The sequence below is a fragment of the Penaeus vannamei genome, chromosome 25, assembly GCF_042767895.1.
Source record: "Penaeus vannamei isolate JL-2024 chromosome 25, ASM4276789v1, whole genome shotgun sequence".
Taxonomy (NCBI): Eukaryota; Metazoa; Arthropoda; class Malacostraca; order Decapoda; family Penaeidae; genus Penaeus; species Penaeus vannamei.
Window position 1 is genome coordinate 21609083 of NC_091573.1, and position 24419 is coordinate 21633501.

General features: G+C 37.8%; 1 protein-coding gene across 4 annotated transcripts in view; it reads left to right on the plus strand.

Annotated features, from left to right (window-relative positions):
- Positions 1-24419, plus strand: part of LOC113822685 (protein lin-54 homolog) — a 34434-nt gene that overhangs the window by 354 nt on the left and 9661 nt on the right. Inside the window, exons 1-14 of one of the 4 annotated variants that reach the window (XM_027375243.2) lie at positions 57-207; positions 7148-7305; positions 7744-7915; positions 8277-8479; positions 9055-9291; positions 10047-10250; positions 11691-11822; positions 18819-18920; positions 19064-19192; positions 19365-19532; positions 20182-20367; positions 20555-20721; positions 21073-21310; positions 21557-21756. In XM_027375243.2, coding sequence (XP_027231044.1) covers positions 192-207; positions 7148-7305; positions 7744-7915; positions 8277-8479; positions 9055-9291; positions 10047-10250; positions 11691-11822; positions 18819-18920; positions 19064-19192; positions 19365-19532; positions 20182-20367; positions 20555-20721; positions 21073-21310; positions 21557-21756 — 2312 coding nt within the window. In that variant the 5' untranslated portion in view covers positions 57-191. Of the gene's footprint in view, positions 1-56; positions 208-7147; positions 7306-7743; positions 7916-8276; positions 8480-9054; positions 9292-10046; positions 10251-11690; positions 11823-18818; positions 18921-19063; positions 19193-19364; positions 19533-20181; positions 20368-20554; positions 20722-21072; positions 21311-21556; positions 21757-24419 lie in introns of those variants that run through there. The other 3 variants (XM_027375227.2, XM_027375220.2, XM_027375234.2) reach the window with 3 other exon arrangements.

Genomic DNA, 24419 nt, shown 5'->3' on the forward strand with positions numbered 1-24419 from the left:
CGTGGCGGGGGCGTGAGTTAGAAGAAATGATAATTGTTGGGGAGGTGAAGGATCCCCTCTCATGTAAACACGACCGAAAATAGCGATAATCAATGAAAACAAACCTCGAAATCATCTTATTTTTAGCCCGTGGACCCACTTTATCTCATCTGCCGCCAAGCGGGACTAACCATTCATCGTAAGCCACGGTCATGTATGGCCAAAAAGGTAAATATGAGCAGAGTCTGAGAGAAAATAAGGGTGATATGTGGCCGGGTGTCCTCGAGAAGGCGATGGGGGCGCGTCTTCTGACTTGGACGAAGGACGCGAGCAATGAAGGAGAATTTTGTTAAGTCCTTGGGCGGTAAAGGACTCGAGTCACCCTTCCCTGATGATTCCCCTGGGCGAGTCTCCACTCCGGGAGGGGCTGGGGAAGGGTTTCCTGGCCCTGGTGTCGTGGGTGGGGGCGCTTGGCCTTCACTGATAGCTGGGCTTTAATCTCTGCTTGGGACCTCATTGTGGGGCTCTTGCCAAGGATTAGGCTTTCCTGTGGCTTTGGTGAGGCTGGGCTGCTTTGTGGGGCAGGTTTGGGAGGCTGTCAAGGAGGATGTTGGCTGTGTCACTGCTTTTATGTCAAAGGGGAGGAGGAAGGAACTTCAGGCTGAATTTGATACTTTCAAAATTTTTTGGACGAAATGCAAGATTTTTAGATGTGAAAGTCTCACCTTTTCATCACTTACTAATGAATAACTATTATAAATTCTTTGGTAAATTAGTTATGATTGTTGAAAGGGGTCAAAGAAAAATTAACATGAATGGTTATGGTTTAAGTCTTTAACAATTATATATTTAAAAAGATTGATTAATAAAAATTTTGCGCCCATTATATATTATTTAGAAGAATGTAAAACAGAGATTCCTACTCTATTATACTCTTACTTGGCATTCAAAAGTCCCAAGATTATGAACAGTTATAATAAAAAAAAACAATGTACATGTATTTATGCGCAGGACTAGATTCACCCTTTGATGCCAGGATGTCATGTATAACTGCTATGTCCACTGTGATTTAAGCTTTATTGATTTTGTTTATGCATGGGTGACTACAAGTACTTAGTCACCAAGGAGTTGGTAACTAGGCCTGCCTGATTTAATATGTTCATGCAATTAGTTTCATTTTTAGAAAGAATTTTTTTTCTATTATTGATCCTAGTGTTGTTAACTTGTTGAATGTGAATGCCTCGTGGTAAGAGAATGGACCAAAGTCCGGATATTAGACTTCCTTGCTATTAGCCCTTTTTCTTGCAAATACAGTTTTGCCATAGTCCTAGGTCTCTTTTTGTCCTTTTTTTAATACTGTATTAAGATGATAATAGACTATTTTTGTTGAGCAGGCATCATATTATATTTCTGGGTTATTATTATTATTATTTTTTTTCTCCCTTTCTTTCCATGATGAGGTGTTCCCATCACTCCCCTCAGCTAATTTTTTTTGTGATAAGATTTCCACATCATCTTGAGCCAACTGGTTGATAACAATATAATGATGATAATGTCAGTAATGATAGTCCAAATCATTGCGTTGATAATTGTAATAACGGCTTTGAAAATTCTTCTGAGAATTCAAGGCATGTGAAACATAGCTGACCCTTTGGTGACTAAGTTACTTTGTGAAGCCATCTCTGTGTAAACCAAAATGACAAGACAAAACTGCAGTGGACCTTGCATGTTCCTGGTGCAAATGGGTCAGGAAATAGGAACCTGTAATACTGTTAGAGCAGCCTGGTTATTGCCCTTCAGTATTTATCAGGTGCCTGATAATATAACACCTATAAAGTCTAGTTGATTAGGTGTAACAAAATAGAGCACAAATACTAAATATTTGCTGCTCTTAGAATATGTTGCTGGATCCTTTCAATGAAGCCATTATTCCTTGCAGTTTGATAGCTACAGCAGTGGTACCAGGTTTCCTTGGTGCTCTGAGTGTTTGCATGTTTTGTTTTATGGTTAATCCAGGGCTTTATAGAAAATGTTCTGGTAGTGGGCAAGATAGGCGTTTTAATTCTCTGAATACAAATATTCTCTTAGCATATATATTCCTTTATATTTTTTCTTCTCTCTAAAGTAGTAGAGCTTGCAAAGAAAAGAGAGAAAGGTATAGAGTTCCTCACTTTACTTATCACTTGACTGTAGTCTGTATAGGCATGTCAGCAAATTATCACAGGCAGAGGCATGTGCTATCTTACTTTTGTTTTTTCCTGTTATTAACCTGTTTGCATTGTCAGACATAAGTTGTTGGCTGTATTCATGCATTTAGTTTATAGTATATTTGTACTTGTTACCCCAAAATTTTAGTAAGTAAATAAGTTATGGACATAGATAAGACATACTTTAGACTATTGTAGGGGCATTCTCTTACCTTGTGTAGCAATTGTAACAACTTTTGGCATGCTGTCTCTTCACAAATGACAAATGCAAACTGGCAAAATGACGTTGGAGTTCCCTGGCCCTGTTTCTTCTATGACACACACATCTTGAGTGTTAAGGACATTGTGGCAAGAGAAAGTAAATTTCCTGTGTTAAGTTTATGCTTTAGCAGGGAAAGAGAATATCCAATTTAATTAAATTGGACAAAATAGGATAAATTAAAGATGATATTCTTGTAGAGGACTAAAAGTTGCAGTTGTTGGTACAAGAAATAATCTGCAGACACAAAAAGTAATGCCTCAAATAAAGAAAAAATATCCCAGAAAGCACCGCTCACAACCACTAGGGTGCACTGGGTCCTGCCAAGTTTCAGCCCTATCTAGCCATGCAAACCGAGGCAAAAGCAATGTTTCTCAGGGGGTATTCCACCAATCCTCACCTCAGACACCCAATCACAGCAACATAGATTGTTGAATAAATTTTTTGACTTGGAGTTGGGGACACTATGACATACTTGTCTCTGGCAAGTGTGTCCTACTGTATAGAATTACCATTAAATTTTGTGCTGAGGAATCACTGTAAAACCATGATAGAGTTCAGTACACTCACACAACAGTTTTACAGACCTCCATTTGATGGATATTGGAAACAATGAACAAGATCTTGAGCAGCTAACACAGTCTGTTAATCCGTTGCACTAGTGGGGCCATCATTTTGTTGGTGTAGCTCATTACTTCATGTTTTTACCCCCATTATTTATTTATTTGTTTATGTATTTATTTATTTATTTTTTTTCTTAATGTGTCAGTGGTTTAGTATTTATTATTTCCTATATACATCCATCTGATTTAGAGGACAAGTTGAAAAGTGGAAAAGGGTGAATTTAACAGTTGCATAAAAGCTTAGATTGATCAGAAAGTTAGTATGGTGTGTCTGTGAAGGGATATGTGAGTAATAAGGCTTGAATAAAGAAAAAAAAATCAGAGATACAGGTATTTTACACTCGGAGTAGATTATGTGCTTAAATAAAAGAATAGTACTTTATTATTGCTCCTTTGGTTGTATAATTATTGATATTAGCCACTACAGACTTAACCTGTTTGATCTAGTATCTCTCATCTAATACTGTTTCTACTTCTCTCTCTCTATATTTCTCCTCCCTCTTAACATACATTCAAGTGCGTGCCTGCCCACACGCAGTTTGTGCCTGACTCGTTTGGTAGTTGGCGAGCAACATTAGTCACCTAAAAGCTTATGCATGATTTTAAATAACTATAAAAAAATTTAAGGTTTACCTTCACTTTAGGTGCTCATGACTAAAAGTTTTCCCATAGAAATGATACTGCTACTATCAGAGAAAACAAGCTCCATTCAATGAGCTGACAACATGGGAAAGGTTGTGATATGATGCCACCCACTTTTTTGTCCACAACAGCCATGACATGTATGTACAAGCCATCCAGTGGCATTGGTTTAATGCTGTACTGGTAATATTGCAAATAATGAACATAGAGGTAACATTAGTAGAGACAGTGATAAGAAGAAAAATGATAAAAAACTCGTTCACCAAAAATTAAGGAATTGGAGTAAACAGTTGAGATCAGGCAGGCCTAGTAAGTGACTCCATGGTGACAAAGTAATGTAAAACCATCTTTGATAAAACAAAACCACATGTACCCAGCACCTATAGGTTGAAACACCATATTTCTCTCAGCAACATTTAAAAATATTTATATATTTTTGACAAAAGTGTTATTCCAAAGTAAACATTAGCCATTTGAGAATGACTGGTAATAGGAAAGTAAAAAGGAAAATTATGCATTTTATTCAGGGTTTAGATGTCATTGTTTCTCACGTGATATTCCATGTCTCTACACTCTTGGAGAAGCCCTCTACTGCTAAAGGTGAAAATCAGATACATACATTTTTTTCTTGGCTCTTTAACTTCAGTTACTCCTGTCCTCTATTACTGCCTCTTTCCTTTCTCACACTTTCTTTTCTCTTCCTTTATCCATTTCTTCTTCCTCCCCACTCCTTAGGCCTTGTTGGACGTACATGATCAGTGGATATCTTGGCTTAGGCTTTGTAGGTAAAGAGAACTTACATTGCCAATTTGATTTGGTTTTAGTAGATCAAAGGCTTCTTGATTGCAGGTTAACAAAAGGTTTTACCACTGTAGGATCCACAAAATTGTGGAAAGTGGTTAAAGAAGTTTGATCTGTTTGGTGGCAGTTTTGAAAAATGGGTTTAGTGCTTAAGCAGAGGAAGACTATCATTGAGGTCAGAGGATGATGGTCCTATAATTCTTTAGGAATCCAGTAGAAAAACATGCATTTTTGGATGAGGCAGTCAAGAGAAAGGAGAGGAGATGAGTAAAAATGGTAATTTGAATAAGAGGAATAGAAAAGAACATACACTCAATGTATGCATATGTTGTTAACTTTGTATCTCTATACAATTAGGTGACTGTGTCTGAGATAAAAATCAATTTACGTCGTTGGTAGCAGTTTAATTTTTTGGAAATGATTGTCTGTTGTCTGTCCCTCCCTTCATCCCTCCCTCCACATTACTTGAAAGTCACATTACAGGTTGCACCCTGACTGGTATTATGCTTCCAGGGGAAGCACTGATGTCTGTCAAACAGCATTTGCCTGATTTGTTAACCAGTAGATTATAGAGAGTTAATGCTAAATTTTTAATCAGTTGTCAAGAGGGGAGTGTGTTTTATTGTTATATATTATGATGGTTGCTATTATCTCTTTATTTAAAAAACACCTCACATAAAAATCTTTTACAGTAGTGTTTCAGGAATGTTTTAAGTATTCAAAAACCTATATTAAAGTCTTGTTAACCCACTTCTATGGGATGTGCTATGCCCACTGTGAGAGTATTAATTGGTTTTACACATGGATGACTCCACAAGTACTAAGTCACGAATAAGCCAATTATATGTGGGTACTACCTATCTCACTTGTTTTACCCTTTTCCTTGATTTTTGGAAAAAAAAATTGGTATCTTATATTATTGTTAGTAATGTAAATGATACTCTAATAACTATAATGTCCATGATGATGATAACAGTATTGATATAGATAGCATTAGTAAAAAGACCATTTTTCCCACAAACTCACAGAAAGTTAAAATCATGTGAGGTCACAAGGTCTTTTTTTTTTTTTTTTTTTTTTTTTTTTTTTTTTTTTTTTTTTTTTTTTTTTTTTTGTAACAAAGTACTTGCAGAGCCTTCTGTGTTCAGAGACAGTCCACTAAACTATACTACAGGGAAAACTATTTTCCCAGTGACTTTTTTTTTCTTTCTTTTTTTTCAGATTTCAAAAGAATGGTATATTTGTAAACAAACAAACAAACAAAATAAAGAAATTTGCATTTTTTGCAAGAAGAGAAAATAGAGATGAATAGATAAATAAAATTAGAATAGTCAAGTAAGTAGAAAGATAAATTTGCAAATAAATTAAAACTCTCCTGCCTCAGTAATTCCAAAAATGTGACATGGACAAGGTTAGAAGCAGAAAAAGTAATGCATGTAAATCTATTCATGCATGTACGTTGCAATATCCATATATCACACAAAAAAAATCTGTGCTTGCAGAATTGATAGGAACATCTAATTTTATCAAAGTTTGACACTTGAAGCTGGGAACCTGTCAGAATACACAAGGCATAAAAAGGAACAAAAAGGTGGAAAGCCTTGCTCAAGAGCAACATCATGCTCAAGTACAGGCTTTGTAGAGCTGCAGTCTCATGAGCATTAGCCAATAACGTCTTGTGGCTCAAATATCAATGCATGTTGATTAGCTTCAAGAACAAGTTGCACATGCACATTATTACTATTGCAGAATTTTTATATTATACTTATTATATTCTTCTTCTTTACCTGAAGTCGGATTGGACTATGGCCATGACTGTCTCACGGTTCAAAACGCTTTCAAATGTATTGAGACAACACTTTTCTGCCAGGTGGCATGTGTGCACGTGCCATATCTGTTATGGAAAAAGTAGTGGCTGGCATTACATCACAACCATTCCCATGCCATTTGCTTATCAAACTTTTTTTTCAGATAGTAGTGGCATCACTTGTATTGTGAAACAAAAGTGCCTAATGTGAAGGTAAACCTTCACTTTTACCTTCACAAGCAGTGCCAATGCGTGCCCTGTGTTAATGGCCCACTTGCCAAATTTTTAACCCGTTGTTGATCAGCATGTCCTCACATACTTTGCCTTGTTAGTTACATTTCTAAATGATTTATAATTTGTATATTGGTGAAATAAATGTTATAGATATATATAATGCCTGTAGCATGTTGTTTATAGAATTATGTTCCTTTTTGCTGTAGTAATATTGTATGAAATCATTTATATGTACCATACATTACAATATTGAGCTGCAACAGTTAATCTACAGCCTAAAATTCCTGGTAGAAAACATGTTAAGCTGTAAACATTTGCAGCAGTAGCACTGGACCTCTGTTGCCTAATGATAAACATATCTACATGTGTACAAATTTTTCTAAACATAACCACACCTTGAATTATCAGATGGCTATTTACTGTAATTGAAGAAGACATTATGATTTCTGATCCTTTACAACTTCAAAGATGTTTTGTATAAATCTTTGTAGAATTCCTGGTATCCAATTCCATTACATTTATCAATAAATCATTGATTTTCTTGAAAAATGTGTAACTTCTTTGTTTTAGATAACATCTCCTTTCTTGATTGCAGATAAAGATGTGGGTGAGGGAGGCAATACAGTGTTCATTGATGCATCAGCCTTGGGAGAGCTGTCGAGCCAGCTGACACAGCAGGATCTGGAGACTCTAGTTGGCTTCAACATCCAGCCTGCAGACCTTGAGGCTCTCCATGAAGCAACGGAAGCACATGTTAGTTTGTAATATTTCTGTATTTTTTCTTTTGATAAGTAGGGTTTGGATGGTTTCAGTATAATGATTGAAAAGGTTTAAAGATTATCACTTTCCAGATGATGATTATTATTGAAGTTGTTAATATAGTGCAGATTTTGCTATACTCGAGACAGGTTTAAACATGATTATATTGCAAATTGTGGCTGTATCTACTTTCTTTTATGAAATAATGCAACCTGCAACTGTAGAAAATCTTAGATGCAATTATAGCTATTTATCTAACTACAAGTTAGGCTGCATTGTCAATTGCTTTAATTTTCATTCAATACTTCTGCCATTTCTAATTCAAGGATATCCTTAAGATTTTTTTTTTCATTGTCTTTTTTTTCTAATTGCCAAAGTCCATTGTGAATACAAAGTTTGGCATACTTCTAATGATTTGTTTGCTATCCATAGGTTGTAGACACAAGTGGCGTGCTCATATCAGATGGAGTGGCTGTGGGAAATATTGTGGAGGTGGCTGGAGGTGGAGTGGATGATCCACAACAGCTGGATGCTCACACTCACCACCAAGCACACCACCAGCCGATGGAAGTGGATGCACTCTCGGAGCACACACAAGTTATTGGTGAGTTGGGATAGGCTTTTGCCACTCTTTTTAGAATGTGTATTCTTCGGATTGTACAGCTAATATGAATTGCCTTATTTTTAGCAGTGACGCACATTATGGTAACCTTATTCATAGGATGCATAAGTATATATATACTCAAGCACTTCCACACCTACATTTAAATGTACATATATGTTTAGAAAATATTTTCATGTTTGTTGTCTTTGCCTTTTTCTCTACCATCCTTTTGTGATTTTTAAAATTCTCATCTGCATATTGAAGTTTCTCAACCATTACTGATATTTGTCTGTGACACAGCCCAATATATTTATATAGGATGGCTTTGATATGTGATTTTAAGAAAGTGTCATAACAACAGGTGACATGGACATGCTGCAGCAAGGAGGAGAGCTGATTACTATGACAGGGGAAGAGTTGTCAGCTGGTGGGGAGTCGGGTACTGCAGCCTTGCTAGCTTCTGCTTCTACAGGCGGAGATACTACAACCCACCAGATTGTCACAGAGACCCCACAGGTTATCAAGAGCAGCCTTGGCCAGTTTGTGGTGCTTCAACAAAATCAGGTTTGTCTAGAAACTATATATATGCATGATTTTAACAAGATACAAACAAATGTACAAGAACACTGCTTCCCAACCAGTGGGTCACAACCGAGAAGAAAAAAAAGTCCAATTTGCTAGGCATTCGTCAGTGTTCAAATTTAGAATAAAGCTATCTCCTGAGGAGACATCCTGCTGATTGGGGTCATATTCAGGTAGTTGAACCAAGTGTCTTTATTCTAAGTTGGTGGGCCCGCATTGTGCAAGTAACAAGTCTTACACCAATCTCATGGTGCAGTCATTGGATAGGCACATGGTTTGCCAACTGTGCCCCATGATCTGTTTCAAGGACTTCTTGTACAAGCATGATTGAGATTGAGTTTCACTGTCTAACAGCAGAGTCGATGATATCATGGTACATATCTGTATCATGTCCAGTAATGTAACTTGGAATGCAGATGCTAGGGGCCAGAAATCTGGTCTCATGTTGTTGTTGTTATTTTTTTTTTTTTATTATTATTATTATTATTATTATTATTATTATTAGGAATATTGTTGATCATACTTGTTTGAATTGTCTCTTTCTTTTTGCGCTACAGAATTCACTCTCTTTGGGTTCAATGAACAACCGCATCATAACATCTGGAGGACAAGTAGTGACAACTATGTCTGGCCTTGGGAACAGCAACAGCAACAAACCAGTTGTAGTTAATGCAGCACAGTTAGGTGGTGCTCTTAGACAACAGATAGTGGTGACACAGCCAGCTACTGTCCCACAGCAAGTCCGCGCCGTCCAGGTCAAACAGCCTCAGCAGACGCAGTCACACAATAGTGGAGTAAGTAATAATGATAACGATAATTGTAAAAGAAAATCTGTTCCGTAATTTTCAAAATTTGTTGCAGTTCTTTTTTGGGAGAAATACTATACAGTGCATTACAAATAAGAAAGTAGAATAATTTTCTCCAAAATGTTTTTCTTGTATAATTACATTTTTATCTACAGAATATTAGGATGAAATTTATAGAAAAAGAATGAGGAATATATTTTACGTTTGTTCTAAAATAATTATTTGAAGGTTTTTGAATGAACAGTAAGAATGTTTTTTCGTTTTGTTAACCCATAAATGCCGGTATATTTTGAAGCCAAAAATAAAAGATTCCTGGCAGCTACAAAATCGGCGGGCGGAGCTTCCCCGGAGTCTGTCTGACTGCCAGCCATGGCCCGCTGCTGCGTCGGAGCGTGAGCCCCGATACAGCGTTACACTGGCGGGACGCCCGGCAATGTTTATTTTTTTGGGTGTCTCATATGTGGGACACCCGTCGTGAATGGGTTAAAAGACTTAGATAACATTGTGAAAAAAAAGAGACAAAGCAAACTGATACTGATCACTAAGGGGTGAAGTTGCTGTATATTAGGGAAATATTGACTTGAACTATCAGCAAATGCTGTTTGGTAATTGTATTTTGGTATCTGCAATTTTTCCATTTCTTTTCTTTGCTGTTTGAAAGTATGTGGGTAAAAAAAACTTGACAACTCTTGATAAAGTATTAGATTATATGGTTTATAATTCTTTGAAATAATCTTCAACAGACTGTTACTAAGGTGATCATCACAAGTCAGGCTGGAGGCAGCTTGGGCAGCCTCGGAGGACAGCAGGTCCGCCTTGTCACCAGTCAAAGTGGCACAGGTGGAAGCACCCAGATGGTGCCATCTCCCACCAAATTTACACTCCAGCAAGCACAACAAATGGGACTCATTTCACCTTCAAAAACAGTGAGCCAGTCTCCAAACAAGGTAAGTAGAGAGTGTGCCTTGTTTATCCAATTTCCAAGCTTACTCAAGCCTTTGATGTCAGTTATTACATTTCCCAGAATTTGCTATAATGCTTTCTTGCTTTTTTCATAAGCAGGAATATCTTGAATACTAAACTTTTGATGTTATTTTTCTTGATGTTATTTTCCTTGTTATCCATCTCATTTTGTTTGTTATGAGACAGAAATGACCGGGAGGCTTCTGGTTGATATGCAGGATCCTGAAAGTACCTACAGTTTTTTGCTTTGAGTACATAAACACTCAAAACTGTGATGCCATGATAGATAGTATCATTTCATTGCATATTTAGTACTAATTACAGCATTTTGAAAAATTAATGTTTAAAAGGATGATGTTCTAAGTATAATTATTCACTGTCATGGCTTCTTGGAGTCTGCTCTTTGTGTATGCTGTTGGACAGGAAGTAATACTAAGAAAAACCTTACTTGATAAATATGAAGCAGATGTTTTTTTTTTTTTTTCTTTATTCACTGTCATGGCTTCTTTGAGTTCATAATTTTTTATTGTTGGGAAGGAAGTAAGACAGAAATATCTTGCATTATTGATATCATAAAGCAATTCTTATTTCTTCTATTTCTTTTACTACTTTAAATCTATTGAAATGTATAAATTTACCCACCATCTGGTCAACTTTCTCTAGATTACAGAATTATTATATTACAAATCTATTATCCATTGGCAGATAAAGAGGTTAGATGAAAACAGTCCATTGTTTAGAAAGAAAAGATGATAAAAGCAAATTAATTTCTCCTTATATCAGTCACAGATTCTAATGAATCCCAGATTCATTTCATGTAACCTTTTGTAATGCTAAAAAAATGTTTTCCCATTCAAAAGATAGTTTCATTTATATTTAATTTTTTTCATATTGTGTTTTTCATGATATATTATTTTCTTCATGGTAGTTCTTGTAAAGAATATTTGTAATATATCAGTAGGTTTATTTATTAGTAAATAGTGATGAAGTTGAAGAGTTTGGAGTGTTGCCACAATCTTCACTGAACATATGAAATTTTTTTGTAGATTGTAAGTTCTTAAAGAAGTAGCTGAAATGGAAAAGTTTTTACTTTTTATTGTGAAGGATTGGGTGTTTATGATTAAGTTACTGTGATAGTATATGATATTTAATTTCTTTCTTCACTTTGCATATTGTTTATTGAATGATTATGATGTTATAAATTTCTTTGTATGTATGATTTTTTTTATTATGGAAACTATAGATTATATATAAAATCAAATGCTAAATTAGGGTCAGAACTAGTGATGTTTCATTTTTCTTGAATGTCATTTGAAGCATTATTAACCCCTGGGATATATGACAGAGGATCGTACAGCTGATGAACCTATGGGTGCTTTGATTGGGTATTATAGTAAACTCTAAGGCTGACTTGCATTTGGCAGATTGTTGTCCAGCGTGTCAATATGGGGAGTTCTTCTCCCCTGAAATCCCCAAGTAAGTTGGTGATACCTGTCTCCATGGCCATGAAGTCTCCCACCAAAATCGCCCCTGCTCCTCCCTCCGGACAACAGCAGGTGCGTTGCAGTTGAGAAGTTGGTGAGGGGACAGTCAGCTGTGAGCAGTGCGATTGCTACTGAAGGGATCTAGGCTCATATTTTTTGTTGCTGTGTAACATTCAGGATGGATATTTTGATGGAAAACATACCTAGTATTGAATTGAGGATTATTTATTAGTATTTTTTTTCTGTCTTCCTTTCATTATATGAGGGGGAAAGAGAGGGAATATTCAGATTTGGTGTTTAATGTATGAAAAGATCAATTTTACTAAAGGGCCAGAGATTGCAAGTCTGGTGCTAGTTTTTTACAGAATTACAGTGGAGCATCAGAGTTGTAAAAGTTATCTTAGTTTACAAAAGAAAAATGGGGTAAAAGATTAACAAAATAATGAAAACAAATGAAAAAGAGGAGTGGTCCTAGGGAAGGTGGGCAAAAAATGGGATTGTAGTTGTACTGAACTCTGAAGATCTGGAGGAGGAGGAGGAGGAACTACCTAGACATGCACAAGAAGACCCAGAGAAATATAGGGGGTTAGTTCTCTATACCTGTGAAGTAAAAGGAAAGTTGCCATATATACAAGATTTGAAAATTATTTTACAAATATTTCATTTACATGTACATAAAGATCACCCTATTTTACGCACTACTTTGGAATTTAAAAAAATAATTTCCTAGTGTATTAACCCAGTCACGCCGGGGTACATTTTGTAGCCCAAATTAAAAAAATCCGGGAAGCTACAAAATCGGCGGGCGGAGCTTCCCCGGAGTCTGTCCGCCCGCCCGGCCGCCCGCCGCTTTTGCCGCGGAGCACGGCTCCGAGAAGGCATCGCACTGGCGGGCAGCCCAAAACTGTTTATTTTTTCCTTGTGTCTCATATATGTGACACCCGGGATGGATGGGTTAAATAAACTGGAATTCTTACAACCAAACTAAGAAAGTCAAGTGTTTTGAGGTTGGGAGATAGACAAGCTGGAGTGTTTGTCATTCTTAGATGTTAAGGGGACCATGTGGTAAAGACATAATTGGTGATTTTAGCATTTCTGAAATCATGAACATTTATAAACTTTATCCCTTTGAAAATATCTATTAGGCTAGCAAGTGTCTTCTTGCTGAGCCATTTACTTTTCATAGGATTAACCCTAATATGTTTACCACCTGAAATACATGTTTTAGGGTTATGTTATAAAAGGGCTTATTTCCTTGTAGATTTTTTAAATACATATATATATATATAGATATAGATATATATTTAAATATTGTTTAGAATTTTAATTAAAGTGATATTTAGAAAAAAATAAATCTTATATACAAGGCTGGAAAGAATTTGAAAAGAAAAGAGCCCAATGAAAAATACTATTTGCTCTTTACAGAACATTGGTTTCAAGTATTTTCAAGATACAGGGGATCTCTGTTATTTGTCATTAATATAGACCAGAAATACACAACAAATAGCAGTACACCCATAGGAATGCATTATGAATGGGAGTAATGTAAATCATAGTATCCTTTAGTTTGCTTCAGCATATATTCTTGAAGTATATTTTGAGAGTGATACTAAAATGAGAAGTACAACATTTTTATCTAAGAAAAAGAAAAGTTAATACAAAAGAGAAATGCAAAAATTGGCTGTAGTTTGGAGGTTTTGTGCCAGAGTGTGGCGGAGAAGACAGGAAAGAGGTTTGGCTATGCACAAGTAGATGAGAGAGGACCATCACCATTTACATCAGCCAACTCCTGGTATACATGGATGGGTTAGGATCATGACACATTCCTCATGTTTGATATAATGCTGTTTAAGTGCCCAACATCAGCTTCTCGTTCCTTACTTTTATTCCTTTTTTTTTATTATTCACATAATACTTGTTTCGCTTTGGGTGGGCTTGCAGCAGAAATTATTCAGTAATGGGTTTGGAAGATAGATCACATTATCCCCTAGCTGACAGGTGGCTTGTACGTACATACCATGGCTGTTGTGGACTCAAAAACGTATTGTGCCCATTCCTGCGCCATTGTCTCATTGGACAGAGTTTGTTTTTCTGCAGTAGTAGTGGCTTCATTTATATGGTAAAGATATTTTTTAGGCAATGGCACCTATAATGAAGGTAACCTTCAAAATTATGATATTTTGATAAATTATAGCAAAATAAAAGTTTTTGGGTGCCAAATGTCACTCGCAAACTACCAAATGAGCCAGGCACAAACAGGGAAAACTGCTGATTCATGCCAACAATCCCATTATTACGTCCACTTACCAAACATTTTTACCGACGGTCCATTTGGAAGCAGATAATCAGTTTCCGAGCAGTATCAAAATCAGCACCTGGGCCAGTCCGGGAACCGGCCCACACACCGCCCACCACGGGTGACAAAATCAGAGCGCAAGCTCCAGTCTTGTGTCACACTGGTGGGATAGCCAGCAATGTTTATTTTTCCAGGTGTCACAAATATGTGTCACCCATCGCAAGTGGGTTAACACTTAACAGCAGCTTTCTGTGTGCTGGTGTAGAGGCATCAGCCTGTTTCGGTGGCTGGAAAGTGGGCACATAATGTGCATGTATACTGCACTGTAGTTCTTGTTAACAGGGTGCACAGAAATTTAGATTTTTGTGCACCCTGGTACATGTATTCATATTCTGGAAATCATGCTCTTATTTTATATTTTCCTTATAGTTACAACTTAGATACTGTTAATTATTACTTTTTAGATTCTTATATGCCATATGTGTATAAACTTTCAGAACCCTAAATGACAAATGAGTGAACTGCAGTCACCAATAAATCAGCAAAACATCTGTATTGAAAGGGTGAAATAACAAATAAGGGTGCGATGAATAACAGGGATCCCCTTTATCTAATAACTTCTAGTCTTAAATACCTACAAGCTTCCTATGTCCCCAGTGGATTTTTAACAGTTTCTTTACTGCAACAATTATCCTTCCCTGGAATCATGTTTACTGAAAAAAACAATTGCATAAGACGATGTGTATGCCTTAACCTTTTGTGCTGATTTGTGTCTCCCGAGAGTAGTTCTATTACATTCATGGTAGGGTTACATATGCTTATATGTACATGTGTCATAATTTTAGGGGACCATCTGGTCATTTTTCGGCATTTTTCTCCCATCTTGCTGAAATCGAGTTTAATGCATTTTCAAGGAGTTTCAGGGCCTCCAATTCTCCCCTGAACAATTCAAGGCCCGACCGTTATTTTTTAGGTGGTAGCAGCCATTTTCGACGTCAACTGAAATATTATTTTTTTCACGTTACCTTAGAAAATCGGCAATTGTTACGCAATGATTAGAGATAATAAGAAAATGAGATTTTTTTCTGAAAGCTTATTAAATTTCACAGAAGGTGAGACCAACCCTCATTTTTTCGGAATAATTTTTGAAATGTGGCAAGTGTCCAAGAAACGGTAATGAAGAAATTTTTCATTCAAATAAACATATGCCGTTCATATGGAGTATTTTATCTTCTTTGTTTTCATCATACATAGTTTGATCTATAAGCAAAACATTAGGCTGAGCCAAACCTGTTCATAACTTTTGGAGTTGGAAAAATAAATCCTGGATCCAAACCATGGTCCGCATCACCACCAAAGTTCAATAAGCATCCAAGTAAGGTTAAAACACACCTTTGGTTAAAATCCCATTAAAATGTGTTCATGATTTTTATATTTATGTTTATATCCCTTATATGCATACTTTTACATCGCGCTGTAATTGCATTTCATCCTTTAACGCCAGTATTCCGCAAGTGCAAAGAAATGTATTTCATGGATCGGCGATGCCCGGCCGTGCTGAGAAATGGACATGTATGATACCCGTCTGCCTGGAGAACAGTTATTTTTTCGACCAATATTGTATGTTGTAAAATCCCATAAGAGGAACAATAATAGGTAAATAATAGATAATTATATCATATACAGATATTTCGTATATGATTTGTCATGTAAAATGTATGAATAATGCAACGTATTATGGCTCATTTTGTAGCTGAATAATCAATATATTACATGATGCTATGAGGATTTGCAATATTTTCATGTGCTTCTTATAAAAGTAACATGCATTTTCAAAATCTCCTCATAGGGTGTTTTTACAGTCACCTTCGGAAAATATTCAAAAAAAAAAAAAAAAAAAAAAAAAAAAAAAAAAAAAAAGGTTGACTTCTCAAAAATGTTATATTATTTTGTTCCAAATTTTTTTTTGCAATTTTGCCTTTGCTTCTTGTAAAAGTGACAAACGTCAGAAGGTTTTTCACTCTTTTGATTTTCATGAGGTAGCCTACTTCAAAAATTCACCAAAAAAGAAAGCAAAAAAAAAAAGAAGAAAGGAAGTATTTTGAACAAGTTGTAGCTATAAGATAGTTCTGTACAAAAATCAAATCAAATTTAATGTTTTATCGTTTTTGAAGATGGGAGGATTTCCACCCTTCACTCAATTTTATTATTATTATTATTATTTTTTTTTTTTTTGGGGGGGGGTGGATTTTTTTTTCTTTCTTTTTTTTCTACAATAATTCAAAAACTGTTTGGGAGATTAAAAAAAAAAAAAAAAAAAAATGACCACAGGCAATGGGAAGGGGTCTAAATAAAAGGGTGCAAGTTTCATCAAAATCGGCAGGAAAATTTGGAAAAAAAAGACGGGGTCCTTTATTATTGGTTTATTCACAATACTGATAAAGAAATATATTTTAATTTTTTTTGTTTTTGTTGTTGTTATCATTGAATTATTGTTATCACCATCTTCATCATCTCTATTATTATTATTTATTGATTTATTTTTTTATTCATTATTTTACATTTTTATTTGTTTAGAGTGCTAGAAGGAATTCCTCAGATGTTTTGTCATCATTTTGTATAAGTTTTATGGGTAACAGAGCCCACAGTATGAATTATAGTTGTATATATTATTTACTTCAGTAAAGTTTATTTTCTATTTTCAAAGCTGCCATGTTAAAACCAGAAAGAGGGTAGATCACACAGGAAAAGTGTGTTTGTAGCTTTTCCATGTCTTTCTGCCTCTTTAGAGGTCAAACCAGAACTCTATTTCAAGAATTTTGCCAGGGCTTCATGTAATATTGTCATGGCATTCAAAAAGTCACTTTTGAAAATGCCAGATTTTGGATTTTTATCACAGAAACAGATATTGGAAATAAGGCTTTGTTCCAACCTTGCATAAGTGTTTACTATTTGGGAAAGAAAACTTAAAGGCTCCATCTTTAAATAAGTGACCTTATATTTTCTTCTTCTTTTCTATACCACACTTTCCTTTTTTTGAACCTCAATTTTATCACTTTTTTACCATAATTACTAAATTATTCAGGCAACTGCTAAAACCACTGGTTCTCAACCTGATGCACCCCAGTCACTCTGTGAGGAATATCCTTGTTGCTATGCAACTGCTGTTCCTTTGCTCTTATAGTTGATGGTTTCTGGAAGCTTATACTAACTGAATTTAAACTGTTAAAAGTTAAATACCTTATTAACCCATTTACGACGGGTGTCCCGCTGGTGTGACACTGTATTGGGGCTCGCGCTCCAACTCAACAGCGGGCCGCGGCCGGCGCGCAGGCAGAGTCTGGGCCAGTCCCACGCACAGATTTTGTAGCTGCCCGGAAACTTTTATTTTCGGCTTCAAAATATACTGGCGTTAGTGCTTGAAATAGATTTTGAAATTTATTCAACTTAAACAACTCTTTAGAACAGAGAATTTTATATAAAATAAAGTATGTAAATGTTTTATATTTTGTGTACATTTATGCACTACAAAGTGTAGTTTATGATTTCAACTTTAATTATTTTTTCTTTATTGATTGATTTATATTCTAACCCATTGCTGCAGGGTACCTATTCTGTCAGTTGTAGTTTTCTCTTGTGAATTTTGCTTGCACATTAATGGGTCTGGAAGTGCTAGGCCACCAAGAAACCAATTAATAGGCTTAATGATCTTGCCTGATTTCCCCTTTCTGAGTAAAAAAAAAAAAAAAAAAAAAAAAAAAAATCTGATAATTTTAATGATGATTTTGATATTACTGTTAATGACATTATGACAATTACAATGTTATTACCCTATTGGATCTGGTTATGTTACAGCAATCACATGGTAAACATGTGAGTGTTGTGTTTGTGCACAACTATATTTCATTGGTATTCCACATACTAACCTGCAAGGTGTAAATATGTTGCTATAGTTAATCCTCTGTGGTAATTCCATGTTCGTCGCCAACTTTATAATGTTGGATCTTCTTATAACCTTCTATAATTTGGTTAATTATACACGGTCTTGTAAGATGCTGCTTGTTTAATTAAGATCTTGTATGGAGAAGGATTAGTAGTCTACGTACGTGCTGGTTGGTGGCGCATGTACATAGAAAATGTATTGTAAGGGGTAACTTAGATATAGTGTTAGTAATACCGTGATACATTGTATAAAACTAAATAGGAACTATATAATTAATCTGTGTACATAACAATGAGCAATGGGTTATGTAAATGGCCGTTCAGCTGGGCGTGTGGTGCGTAGGCCGAGCATATGTGAACACTTTTGAGCTGTGACAAAACTGCCCTTCCCCTTTGCAAAGTTATTTGGTGTAAACCTTTTCTTTTTTTGCCATTGTCCAATGTCCATATTTGTCTTTTGATATGATTTTTCCAGATGGTAATAGATTATTATCCTTAACCCATTTACGCCGGTTTATTTTGAAGCCAAAAATAAAATATTCTGGGTGGCTACAAAATCGGCGGGTGGAGCTTCCCCGGAGTCTGTCAGCCCGCTGGCCGCGACCCGCTGCTGCGTTGGAGCGCAAGCCCCGATACAGCGTCACAATGGCGGGACACCCGGCAGTGTTAATTTTTTTGGGTGTCTCTTATATGGGACACCCGTCGCTAATGGGCTAATGGGTTAATTAGAATCTTATGCATATTTATTTTCTAATTGCTTTTGATTTCTTTGCTCTTCTCAATTATTTGTTTGTCTGGATTAGAATTTAATTTTTTCTTCATTTCCTTAGCAGATTATAACACACCAGATTAGCAGTGGGGGAGCAGTCCGCAATATTTTGTCCAGTCCACAGAAAATTGTAATCAAGAGCAATGTTCCTCAGCCTGGCCAGGTAAGTTAACCAAAGCATCTCACCAAGTCTTTGATAGTGTGTTGAACGTGTAGGCAAGAATGTTTGCAAAGTGTCCAAATCATAGTGATAGAAATACAAGTGATTAAAAAGTGTAATCTAAGATTTAATTTTGTTATCAACAGGGATCAGTAAGCACTGTCAGAGCAGGGCAGATTGTGACCTCTGGAGGACAGCAGGTCATCAAGATTCCTGCCAGCCAGGTGCAACAACTAACAGCTCAGCCACAGAATGTACAGATGTTTTCAAATCGGGTGAGCTATTCATCTTGATTATGATATAGAAACCAGACTGAGAACAAAGCTTAACTGACTTTCATGAATGGTGGTTTGTACACTGTAAGTGAAAAGGGTGTTGAAGTGCTTTGATATTTGTTTTCCTCTTGATCCTTTTAAGATATTCTAATTGAAATACCTACATGTACAGATGAACTATGTGAGATTAGTGAGTCCAGGAGTGGGTGGAGGGGGCAGTGGAGGAGGGGGAGGGGGAGCAACACTCATCCGACCAACACCACCCACCAACAAGCCCATTGCCCCAGCTGCATCTCAGCCTATTAAGATAAAAGCAATGCCTATTGCACCAAGTCAACAGGTACGATGGAAAATATTTTTCAGTTGTTTATTAAAATTCATCAGTTGCACAGGATATGGAGGGAAGACTCCCTTTAATTGCTATAGCTTAATAAATGAAATGCAATGTATTGATAATCAGTGTATTGTAATAGAAGTTTACTGATATGGTAAATTAGGGAGTCCAGTTATATGTTAACTATTTGGGTATCTGAAATGGGCAAAAAAATTGTTTGCAAAAGGAAAACTTCTGAACAAGAGAGTTCAGTATGAAAAAGATGTGATTATCTCAGCCAGTCCTAACTTGCTATGCATTTTTCCTGGCCACGAACTTCATTGCCGTTGTTCTTCCTGTTTATATAATTTATAATCATACTTTTGAGGGCTCAATGAGTTTTCAATGAAAAAAAGAAAATTTATGATATCTGACAAATGGTGCATGTATATAGAAATACTAAATATCATTCCATAATTTATCAGGTATTATGAAACTATCTAATGGGTAAGAGAAATTTTGCATGAGGAATTTTCATGACTTCATTTTGGTTAAAAGTTCTTGGCAACCATTTTGCTTTGAGGACTAAAATTAGTTTGTGTGTCTTTTCTTAAGTTAGGAAGAACAAGCAATATCTACTGCACCCTTTTTTCATATAACTGTATATGTTCAACAGCCCAGTAAACAGCGGGTGATCATCCCAGTGTCTGGTTCTGTGCCAACTGCCAGTGTTGGTGGTAGTGTTCCCATACGTCCTCAGACAGCAAGTCTTACCTTGCCGGCCTCAGCTCTTCCCCCTGGAGTCCTCTCCAACACCCAGCCTGGCTCTGTGGTCATGATTCCAGCCCATTACATGTCTCAGGTAAGATAAAATGTAAAAATTGATTTCCTGAAATTGAGGATTTTCAGCAAAAGATTGTTAATATATTAAGGATCTGTTTTTTAAAATTAATGCACTATTTGTATGAAAGTTGAATTCCTGTTTTAAAATTAATATAAGTAGTTTTTAGTAAGCTACTGCTAAACTAATGACATTTTTATTTAAACAGCTACAGTCAAATACAACAAATAGTGCAACAGTCCAGATGTCAAGCCAGCCAGCCCCGGGTACAATAATTCCACCCCCAAAGCCACAACCTCCACGAACAGTAATAGATGCAAATGGAATTAGACCGAGAAAGCCATGTAACTGTACAAAGAGCCAGTGTCTTAAACTGTAAGTCCATTTTCCTTACTGAATCTTTAGGGGGAGGATATATAGGCTTTATATATAAAAAAGTTTGAAGAAAATGCCTGTTAATATTAGTTTTCAAGATTTGAACTACTATTATTTAGAATGTCCTCACATGCACCATACACACATGTGCATAAATTGACTGGTAAATTTATGAAACTATGCATATTTTTTTTACCAAAGTTTATCTCAGCAGTCATATGAATGACATAAATAAAATTGACTTTGTTACAGATCAAAACATTTGACAAGCACTTTATAATATCTGTTCACAGATTTGTAGTAGAAACAAGATATCTCTCTCATCTATTTTTTTTTTTCCATTCCCACCAGTTACTGTGATTGTTTTGCAAATGGTGAGTTTTGCAATAACTGCAACTGTGCAAATTGTTTCAACAACTTAGCTCATGAAGAAGACAGACAAAAAGCAATCAAGGCTTGTCTTGATCGAAACCCTCAAGCTTTCCGACCTAAAATTGGAAAAGGAGGCAGTGATAATGAACGAAGACACAACAAAGGGTGTAACTGCAAGCGTTCGGGATGCCTCAAAAATTACTGTGAATGTTACGAGGTGAGTATTATTGCACTGTTGATTTCTCATCCCATTTTGTGGTCCAGAGATAAATGTATACTAGATTTGTTTTGAAATTTTTAAGAGAGTAAAATGTATACTTCCAGAAAATATTATCATGTGTTCAATTTTAATGGTGAATGCTCAGGTTAACACAATAGATATACACATGTATTGAAAAAACATCAGTGATGGTTTCTGGTAATTGAATGAATCTGAATCTGTTTTTTATTCTTCCTTTCTCAGGCCAAAATTCCCTGTTCTAATATTTGTAAATGTGTTGGTTGTAAAAATGTTGACGTGAACCCTGGTGTAGAAAGAAAGGGCCTAATGCAGTTAGCTGAATGCGCAGAGGCAAGAGTAAACCAGCAGAATGCTGTCAAATCCAAACTTCCTTCCTTCTCTCATCACTCTCCTACCAAGATGCTCTTCCCAACATCATCAAAGTAAGTTGTATGGAGCTAAAGTAGTGCACTGAACACATGAAGTGATTTTTTATTTTTCACTGTTATAAGTATGTTTGGTAACCTACAAAGTACTTGTGGGATAAATCAGTAACTGGAATGTGTGCATTAGGAATGGTTTAAGCCGATGCATCTTTTTAGGACCACCATTATCCTCTCCCCTACCTCTTCCCCACCTAAACAGGCCGCCAAGTATTAAAAAAATATTAAAAAATAATGTGGAAGTAAAAATAATGCCATTGCACTGGTTTTTAATTGTAGAAAAATATATATTTTGAAGAACATATGTTGCCAGATGTAAGATGATCCCATTTTCGGTTATGGTCGGTAACGTGAATGCAGCTTTCCTTACAAGAAATATTTGATTTTCAATTTTCTAAATTGGACCGAAAAAATATAATTTGCTCAGCTCAGAGAGTACAAATGAATACCTGCACATGATATGTGCATATATTCACGTGCATAATATATGGATATCTGCACGCACAACCATATATTACATAAATACTCACTCGGGCAAGAATATGCATGCATGATAAAAAATGTCTTTCTCTCTCTCACACACACTCACACATATACACATAACCTGACACACACACACAATCCCCCCCCACACACACAACCCCCCCACACACACAACCCCCCCCACACACAACCCCCCCCCACACACAACCCCCCACACCCCCACACACACAACCCCCCCCCCACACACAACCCCCCCCCCACACACACACATGCACACAACCTCCCCCCACACACACATGCACACAACCTCCCCCCACACACACATGCACACAACCCCCCCCCCCACACACACACATACAACCCCCCCTACACACACAACCCCCCCCCACACACACAACCCCCCCACACACCCCCACACCCCCACACACATACATAACTGCCCCCACACACACACATACACAACTGCCCCCCCCCCACACACACAACCCCCCTCCCACACACACACAACCCCCCTCCCACACACACACAACCCCCCTCCCACACACACAACCCCCCTCCCACACACACATACATAACTGCCCCCCCCCACACACACAACCCCCCTCCCACACACACACAACCCCCCTCCCACACACACACACCCACACACACATACATAACTGCCCCCCCCCACACACACACAACCCCCCTCCCACACACACACAACCCCCCTCCCACACACACACAACCCCCCTCCCACACACACACACATACATAACTCCCCCCCCCCACACACACAACCCCCCTCCCACACACACACAACCCCCCTCCCACACACACATAACCCCCCCTCCCACACACACACACACAACCCCCCCTCCCACACACACACACACACAACCCCCCCTCCCACACACACACACAACCCCCCTCCCACACACAACCCCCCTCCCACACACACAACCCCCCTCCCACACACACACAACCACCCTCCCACACACACACACATCTCCCCTCCCCCACACACACAACCACCCTCCCACACACACACATCTCCCCTCCCCCCCACACACACATCTCCCCCCCCCACACGCACACAACCACACACACACACACACACATCCCCCCCCCCTCACACACACACAACCACACACACACACACACACACACACACACACACACACACACACACACGCACACACACACACACACACACACACACACACACACACACACACACAACCCCCCTCCCAAACACACACAATCCCCCTCCCACACACACACAATCCCCCTTCCACACACACACACACACAACCCCCCTCCCAAACACACACAATCCCCCTCCCACACACACACAATCCCTCTCCCACACACACACACACACACACACACACACACACACACACACACACACACACACACACACACACACACACACACACACACACACACACACACACACACACACACACACACACACACACACACACACACACACACACACACACACACACACACACACACACACACACACATACACACAACCCCTCTCCCACACACACACACAACCCCTCTCCCACACACACACAATCCCCCTCCCACACACACACAACCACCCTCCCACACACACACACACAACCCCCCTCCCACACACACACAAAACCTCCCCCCCCCCACACACACACACAATCCCCCTCCCACACACACAACCACCCTCCCACACACACACAACCACCCTCCCACACACACACAACCACCCTCCCACACACACACAACCACCCTCCCACACACACACAACCACCCTCCCACACACACACAACCACCCTCCCACACACACACATCTCCTCTCCCACACACACACACACACACATCTCCTCTCCCACACACACACACACACACACACAACCACACACACACACACACACACACAACCACACACACACACACACACACAACCACACACACACACACACACACAACCACACACACACAACCACACACACACACACAACCACACACACACACACAACCACACACACACACAAAACCACACACACACACAAAACCACACACACACACAAAACCACGCACGCACACACAACCACGCACGCACGCACACACACACACACAACCACGCACACACGCACAACCACACACAACCACAACCACACACACACACACACAACCACACACACACACAC